This window comes from Periplaneta americana, chromosome 4, assembly GCF_040183065.1.
Source record: "Periplaneta americana isolate PAMFEO1 chromosome 4, P.americana_PAMFEO1_priV1, whole genome shotgun sequence".
Lineage (NCBI taxonomy): Eukaryota > Metazoa > Arthropoda > Insecta > Blattodea > Blattidae > Periplaneta > Periplaneta americana.
Window position 1 is genome coordinate 109392238 of NC_091120.1, and position 8973 is coordinate 109401210.

The 8973-nt window shown below is 33.5% G+C and overlaps 1 protein-coding gene across 1 annotated transcript; it reads left to right on the forward strand.

The window, feature by feature from the left end:
* The first annotated feature begins 1830 nt into the window (after positions 1 to 1830).
* Positions 1831 to 8489, forward strand: LOC138698102 (trypsin alpha-like). Its single transcript, XM_069823831.1, has 5 exons — positions 1831 to 1978; positions 3469 to 3554; positions 4475 to 4563; positions 5038 to 5176; positions 8006 to 8489. The coding sequence occupies exons 1-5, from the start codon at positions 1933 to 1935 to the stop codon at positions 8411 to 8413; spliced, it is 768 nt and encodes a 255-aa protein (XP_069679932.1). The 5' UTR covers positions 1831 to 1932; the 3' UTR covers positions 8414 to 8489.
* Positions 8490 to 8973: the final 484 nt, after the last annotated feature.

Sequence of the window (8973 nt, forward strand, 5' to 3'; positions counted from 1 at the left end):
ATTACAGTTGATGAACAACTGGTAACTTTTAGGGGCATGTGTCCTTTTCAGCAGCATATTCCCTCAAAACCCGGAAAATATGGAATCAAAGTATGGGCTGCTTGTGACAGCACTAATTACTATGTCACAAACCTGGAAGTGTACACAGAAAGGGGCGAAGACCAGCCTACAGAATCGAATCAGGGAAAAAGAGTAATATTGGACTTAACTCAAAATTTATTCCCGAGTAGTAGAAACATCACAACAGATTTTTTCTTCACAAGTTTGAACCTGGCAAAGGAATTAGAAAGAAAACAGATGACTCTGTTAGGAACAATAAGAAAGAATTGCCGTGAACTACCCGCAGAATTTGTCGTAGCAAAGGGTAGGAAATCTTTAACCCTAATATACTTATATAAAATAGGGTTTTTATGTGGGGGGGGGGAAATCTCTTCGGATTCCAGGAATCCACTACGATAGTTTCCTATTGCCCAAAAAAGGGTAAGGCAGTGACTTTACTGAGCACTATGCATTTCAAAGAGGAAATAGCTGAAGATGAAAAAGAAAAACCTATTATGATAATAGACTATAACGCAACAAATGTCAGGTGTAGACACAATGGACAAATTAGTCAGGACATACACTACAAAACGTATGACAAGAGGTGACCCATGGTTATTTTTTATAATATTTTGGATATTAGTGCGCTCAATGCATTCATAATTTGGTTGGAGTTAAATCCTGACTGGAAGAAAAAAAACAACTACAGAAAAAGAGAATTTCTTCTTGGGCTGGGAACATCTTTAGTACAGAAGAACAGAAGTCAGCGCACCAAAGTTTCTCCTCCTCCTCCTCCTCCTCCTCCTCTTTCAGCACAAGTGCAAAGTGGGGCAAAACGTGGACGATGCCACCTATGTGAACGTTCTGTTGATAGAAAGCATCCAGAAAAGTGCATAAAATGTTCATCTTTCGTCTGTAAACAACATTCCGAGTTGCTTTGTTTCAAATGTAAGGACGTATAAGATGAAGGCGGAAGGAAGACAAAGTGTAAAATGTAAAAGTGTAAAAATGTTTATGTACATAGCTGTTCTGTTGTCAAGGTAGACATGTATGTTTTATGCCAATTCATTAAAACAATTGCATTACTACCGATATATATCGTGTAAATTACTTGGGGTCAATATGACCCCAGTGGTACTCAGTGTAAAAAAGGAAACCTGGTAGTAAAGGACGAAATTCAAAATGAGCTGATATATATAATACTAGGTTTAGGCCTATAATGAAAAAAAAACCTTCAAGGATAGTAAAGTAAAATTAAGGTGTTAGAAAATGGTGACAGCACTACATAAGCTACATTGAAGAGCTCTTACTATTGGACGGGAGGAAGAGAAATATAAAGTATAGTACAGGCAAATGTAATATGAATTGTAGATCGGTTTTGGAGAAAAAAAAAAGAGAATAACAGGATGAAATATAGGGAGAATTTAGGGAAGATAATTAAAACTTTTAATAACGTAACTGAAAAAAACAATACATAAACAATATACAAAAAAATGAGTTAAAAAACCATCTAACAAATAGGAAAAATAGGCATTGAAAAGGAATTGGTTTCGACACTTGGAGCTTTAAGATAATCCAGAGGAGAAACGAAAGGAGAATAAAGAAAATGATTATGTTACGATTTAGTTAAAACATTATAAAAAACCAAAGTTCAAGACAACAAAATATTCTACCCTTATTAATGTTTGACCCTTAAAGATAATAACATTTATATAAGCATATTTGAACTTCTTATCGAATAATAGTGCTCTGTATTATCTTTAAAAACTTGGAAAGTACGAAATCATAAAAACGATGCTGATAACGAACACAATGATACCAATTTCTGTCACGATTTAGTATAAAACAGAGAGTGATTTCAATACAGACATGCTTCAGTGATCTGCAGTAGACATGCTTCGATTTCTGATTATTGCTTCCCTTGTGGCCTGCAGCTTGGGTGAGTATTTGTAGCGTAGCGTTATATTAGTTGAAATTAGTTCACTTAACATATACATAACACACATAAATAATTTCAAATTTATTGAGAAAGTAATTGATTTTGATCATGTCTTTCGATTGGTATCAAGAAATACGTAAAGAATTCCTTACTAAGAATTTGAAATTGTATGTTTTTCAAGAGATTTTAGTTCTTCTATGTCTAATTATGTGACCATTTAGTATAAAATCTCTTATTTATTGTACTATGTATAACTTACTGTTATTATTTCAAAATAAAATTTCAAGACCTTTAGTTAAATGACAATTTGAAACATCCATTATGTCCGATTACAGCATTTTAGCATGCCGTTTGTCTGTCTGTCCGTGAGTTTGAGTAGAGTTATTCTTCTGAACTACTGGAGGGATTTTATTCGTACTCAACATTATCGAGTTAATGCATTTCACAAATATGCTCTATAAATGTAACAAATATACTTCCTTAGGACTATTCATTTCAAGCTGTTATGCTGTAATTTTGCAGAAGGGTTAGTCGCTTTTAACAGGTTTCAACTTAAATTTTTGTTGCACAACTCTGCAGCGAAATGAAACGATAAAGATCGTTTCTTCAAACTAATCATAATCTATTTAATGAAACACCTGCTTTCAACTAATAAACAAGTCTTTTGAAATCTGTAAAAAGCACAATAATGCACTGACTGAGCAACAACTGTCAGCTGATGAGTGTGACACCATTTTTCTGTGTCTGTTTATCATTAGGATAAAATGGAGTAAATCTGACAGCGTTAGTTTTTAATGAAAAATATATGCTAGATAGCGATTCTGAATTGTTGATTTAATTCCCATAATTCCATATAAAACATGTATACGTTATTTAATAACAATTTTATTTCTAATTTATCTCTTAACATCATGAGTAATATCCCAGTTTTACTAATTCCATTAAGCTTTTGTATTAGTTGTTCACTATTAATTTATAGTAAAATTATGGACATAATAATATATTATTATTATTATTATTATTATTATTATTATTATTATTATTATTATTATATAGTTAAAAACACAATGAGAATAAGTTTAAAACATATAATTAATAATTTCTATACCTGCTAATTTTAGATTAATACACGATAGTGATTGAAGCGCAAATATTACGAGGATGGTGGCAAAAAGATAAGTATAATGCTCATTTAGGATTAGAATTACGACAATGTGATTACTAAATATTATGTAGGTACATAGACATATGATACAGGAGGAGGTAGAGTGACAAATCTTGAGTTACCCCTCGAAAATATTACATTTCTGAAGAAAAGATATTCCACTCAAATATATTCACCTTCAGATTATGTTAAAAAGAAGTACGCTACCTCAGAATCTGTAACGATTGTGGATAGCTGGAAATCAAAACATTTTGTACGATTGAATCATATTTAATCACCATCTTCAGAACATGAAAGAAGATACAGACCAATATATACTTTTCAGGAGCTGCCCCCAGGATCAGACGACCCCGTTTGGACGGTCGAATCGTTGGAGGTTCGGATGCTGACATCGCAAACTATCCTTACCAGGTAAAATAATAGTTTATATGACATCACATTCCTCCCCTGTAGTATAACTAAAAGTCAAGTGGATTCGAATTTGATTCCCGTAAAGGAAATAGGGTTTCTCTTTCGTCAGGCAAGGACTGGATGGGTTCCTCCATCGTGTGTATGTCTTGTATTATCTTTTGCAGCCTGTATTGCCTTGATTATTAAGTTTCGTTATTTGCGAATCTGTAAAATTACGGTAGTTTATTAACCTAATGGGAATAAAATGGAATGGGCCATAGATACCCAATAATTTGGAATAAATAATTGTTTAAAATTAAGATAAAATTAATATTTTGAGCTTTACTTTCCCTTGTTGAAGTTCCGTGAATAAGCAGTAGAATTTTTAACAATTACCTTCCATTGCTGTCGAATTTCCTTTCCATTCTCTGTTATACTAGTTATATTCCAGAGTACTTCAGTCATATAAATAACTAAATCTATTACTGTATATATATATTACTTTTTACTTAAATATAAGTGCATATGAAATTATTATATTCGTTAGAAACCATAGTAATATTGTAAATTTCAGTCATGACAAAGAATAGTTTCCGTAAGAAGCTCTAGAAACGTAAACATACTAACATTACTTGAAGGAATGTGAACTTCACTGATTTCATCATATGCAGTATGTGAAAATAATAGATAGCTCAAGATACCACAACAAATTATCTGTTACTTCCTTTGACACTGAAGATCTTCGGTCCCATTTTCATAAGAGCAATAATTGTAAAACAGAATTATTGGAGAGGAACAAGTCACTTGTTTGGCTTAGTTTTTGTAATTGTGTGCCTTAGTTTCTTTGTTAAAAATATTAATCAACCGAGTTGAAGATGAAAGATTTTGTGAATAACTTATATTATGATCCTGGAATAATTACTCTGTGCTCATATTTGCAGCTGTCTTTCGAGTACAACGGAAGCCACAGGTGCGGTGCTTCTATCATCAGCGAGAACTGGGTTTTAACTGCAGCCCATTGCGTTGATGGGTGAGTTGCAAATCTGATAGAGATGCACATACAGTGTAGGCCTTTATAATGGTAAGAAAATAATTATTTTGTCAAGCACCTATGTTGAATTAATTCTATATATAATCAATAAGTTGCTAGTCGGTCATGTATGCAATGAAAGGGGAAAGGATATGATCACACTACCACATTATCTCCTGGCTTAGTTGCTTCATTAATGATATCTTATTTGTGTCACTTATTTGGTTCAAACCTGTCTTCGGACAGTTGATTAAACAACATATTATATATTCATATAGATTATTCCTAAATATTTTAACTACTGGCCCAAAAAGATAAGAAGGATAAAAATATTGTTGGATTATTTGTCGGAGGACATTTATTCTTCGCCGAAACACGCTGTTTCGTATGAAATTCGTAAAGATGTTGACAAGAACGTTTGCAACATCCCGATTTCATTTACACAAATTGAACTATGATATCTTTGTTTCACAGAATAAGTGCTAACAATGTGCAGTTCCGCGCAGGAAGTAGTATCAGAGGAAGTGGTGGTTCTCTGCATCGAGCTTCGCAGCTGATTGAAAACCCAGCCTTTGATTACTACACTCTTGACAGTGATGTGGCCGTCGCAAGGGTATGTATTAGAATCAACTTTTACTTCGAATACATGATTTTTTAATTTATTTTTTCGCAAAAGAAAAGGAAAAATAAGTAATGACATTAATGTTATTTCAATAATTTACACTTTTTCCAGATTTTTTTTTTCAAAATTGGTCAGTTCAATTTCATTTGTATTTAAAATTACTTAATTTAACTACACAAAGCGTCAGTTGTATTTAATTAAGTTTCAGAAAGAGTCATTTCCATTTCAAAAAGAATAAATTGCATATTCAGAGAGTACGAGTCCATAATTAGAAATTTTCAAGATCTACACAATGTTGAAGATATCACCAAGGTGTGTCTCTTGATCGATGACAATCCCGTAATTTCAGCAGATATTAGAGGTTAATTTTTTGGAATATAATTATAATTTCAATTAGTATTGCCTTCTCCTACTTACTGCTTCCCTGTTAACATTAACATTTCCACAAATCGGACAAATTGCTTCCTCAGCATCATCTTCCCTTTCAACTAAGGGAAACTCTTTTTTTTATATAGTAGGTTATTTTACGACGCTTTATCAACAGTTTAGGTTATTTAGCGTCTCAATGAGATGAAGGTGATAATGCTGGTGAAATGAGTCCGGGGTCCAACACCGAAAATTACCCAGCATTTGCTCATATTGGGTTGAGGGAAAACCCCGGAAAGAACCTCAACCAGATAACTTGCCGCGACCGGGAATCGAACCCGGGCCACCTGGTTTCGCGGCTAGATGCGCTAACCGTTACTCCACAGGTGTGGACAAGAGAAACTCTTATTACAGTTTTTTTTTTATTATAGACATGACATATTTCATAATTATCTCGAAATTCCATTTCACTTATATGTATAACATAATTGAAGGGTGTGAGAATGATATAGTCCTAAGCCACACAGACAAACTTTTACAGGAATACGTATTAAATATTTAGAGTTCAATGCTGTTAGGTGTGGTATCACAATTTCTTCAGCGTATACTTACCTCATTTGTTGAGTAATTTTTATAATATTTTAACAGCAGTTTCCCCATACGTGTAAAAAATGAACTTGCACAAAAAACGATTTTTTTAATGTGGCTTCGGGCTATCTCATTCTCGCCCCTTCAATTACAAAATACAGGAAAATCACGTGGTTTGTTTCCAATTTTACGATAAAATAATCTGAAATACATTTCTTATTTTCTGAAATTCAATTTACGATTTGGTAAATATAAAAATGACAATTTCTGAAATTAATTATCATATTCTGGTTTATAGTTGATGAAGCTGAAATGCAATTAACGCTTTCCGAAATGAAATTATCTAAGACAGATGCAATTTATACTTTCTGAAATAAAACTGACTAAAATGAAATTCAAATGACGCTTTCTAAAATACAATTTTCTAATATGATATACAAATGTTCCTTTCTGAAATATATCTGGATATGTAAGATTTTCATAAAATTAGATGAGTAAGGTGCTTGTCTTGATTTACCTCCGCCTTTTGTATCCAATTACACGTCCACACTAAAATCTCTCACTAGACCTCCCTGACTATGTAGTCAGTGTGATGCAGTGCCACAGCAGGGAAGACATAAGTATCCACTCACTCCATGAATCTAACGACAGACGGCTGGGTCGGTCCGAGGTATAGCGCCGGACTTTAGTTCATGTCATTGAGATAAATATGAAATAGAACCTATTTGGATTTTGTTTGCAATTTTTTCGTTTTTCTCAAGTTTCAATCTGCCTACATTTCTTAACTTCTTTACGGTAGTCTGAATACATTGCTTGATTATATTTTATGACTAGGTTTTACTTTTGCGTTTCAGAATCACAGTACAAATTGACGTAAGCAATTACATTTGGCTGTTCTTTCATCATCTTCTATGCCAACAATTTTTAAAATCAAATATTGTAGCGATAAAATTTCGTATACACTAAATGTTGATTACACTAATGATGTGTATTGTGCGAGAGGAGAATCACGAATATGCCTTTCTCATTACAAAGGTATTCATTCATAGTGTTCTGCCTAAGGGCAGGTCTTTCATTGCAAACCCAGCATTCAACCAGTGACCCAGCCAATTCCTTTTCTTCTTTCTGATCACTTTTAGCATCATTCTTTATTCATCCACTCTTTCCAACAGAACTTCGATTCTTACTGGCTGTGCATTTCACACGCTCCATCCTTAATTCATGTAAATTATCGTAACTCCTTCAGATCGATATTTCTCACTCTCGGATTTATATTGTCATGAAGGCATACAAACCAACTACATGTACATTTATGAATACAGAAATAATATGGTTTTGAAAGAAGGACAAAATTTGATATCCATATAAATGATGTCAGAGATAATTCTCATATCGCAGTCACTTTTATGATTAATAATTAATATAATACTTTTGCTTATTTTTATTAGTTTTAGTGCCTGAAAGTAACTTTGTTCCACAAAAATGCGATGTTAAGTAGATTTACAAAAGACTAACGCAGTTCTCTTCCTGATGAGATAATTTTACAAAAATCTGGTATAATTATGGTATAAAAAATAATCAATGGTTTTCAACTTTGTTAGTTCATAGAAATTATTTATAATGTACTTTACAATAATCTCTCTCGTTCATGACAAATGAGAATTACAGAATGTACAGAAAATTTAAAACTTCCCATTTGAAATTAATTCAATTTAATCTTTTTAAAACATGTACTTACTATAAGAAGAATGCAATATAATGAACATGTTAGATTCTCTTGACGCATATATGATAACGTTTTAAATATAGCTATACATCTCTTATTTAATAACCAGCCATGTTGATTCTCTTACTAATGGTGTTCAGGTATCCACGCCCTTCAGCTACGGAAACGGAGTGCAACCTATAAGCCTAGCTACTTCAGAGCCTTCTGCTGGAGAAATTGCAACGGTCACTGGCTGGGGAACCACATCTTCAGGCGGATCACTTCCATCTCAACTGCAGGTGGTCTCTCTGCCCATCGTGTCTCGTGCTGAATGCAATCAGGATTATAGTAGTTACGGTGGCATCACTGACACCATGATCTGCGCCGCTGAGCAACAAGGAGGAAAAGATTCCTGCCAAGGAGATTCAGGCGGTCCTCTCGTTGTCAACGGAAAACAAGCCGGCATTGTATCCTGGGGTGTGGGATGTGCCGAGCAAGGTTACCCCGGTGTGTACTCTAATGTCGCTGTTCTTAGGAGCTTCATTACAGAAGAGACTGGCGTCAACTAAACGTGTCTTATTCTGCATGTGAAATATTTACATGTTTTTTGTATTATTCTAAAATAATAAATGATATTTATGTGAAGTTCCGTCTTTTTTATCTTTTAAATTTCTACGCATGAAATCCTAAATTTCTAGTGATGGCTTAGCCTAAAATAGTCAGACAAAAGTTCCTCAATGAATACTGGAAAACAACATTGTTTACGAGCACCATCCTTTCACATTTTAGACCTCGTGGCATGGACTCAAGCAGTTGTGTATTCAGTCGTCCTCTGGTAGCGCAGCATCCTGTCATTATGAATCCTCTGTACTTGCTATTCAATTGGATCTTTATTCCTGTAAAAATTCCAAAATTGGCTTCATAATATGTAATTATTTGAAAATGTCCAAGTTCTTTTTATGATCCAAAGTGAATACTCATCTTTTTATCTCACATTGCGAGTCAATTTTGATTCAATTTCTAATTTGTCCAAGCCTTACTTCCATATATTAATAATAGCCCTTAAAATATTTTATAAATCTTAGCACTTGAGAGATTTAAAAAGCTGGATTTATAATTCCCATAATAC

Excerpts from the sequence above, each read along its gene's own strand:
- LOC138698102 (XM_069823831.1), top strand. The coding sequence starts at position 1,933 with ATGCTTCGATTTCTGATTATTGCTTCCCTTGTGGCCTGCAGCTTGG. Across the intron at positions 1,979-3,468 it reads CCTTGTGGCCTGCAGCTTGG|GAGCTGCCCCCAGGATCAGA; the intron begins GTGAGTATTTGT and ends TATACTTTTCAG. Across the intron at positions 5,177-8,005 it reads GTGATGTGGCCGTCGCAAGG|GTATCCACGCCCTTCAGCTA; the intron begins GTATGTATTAGA and ends AATGGTGTTCAG.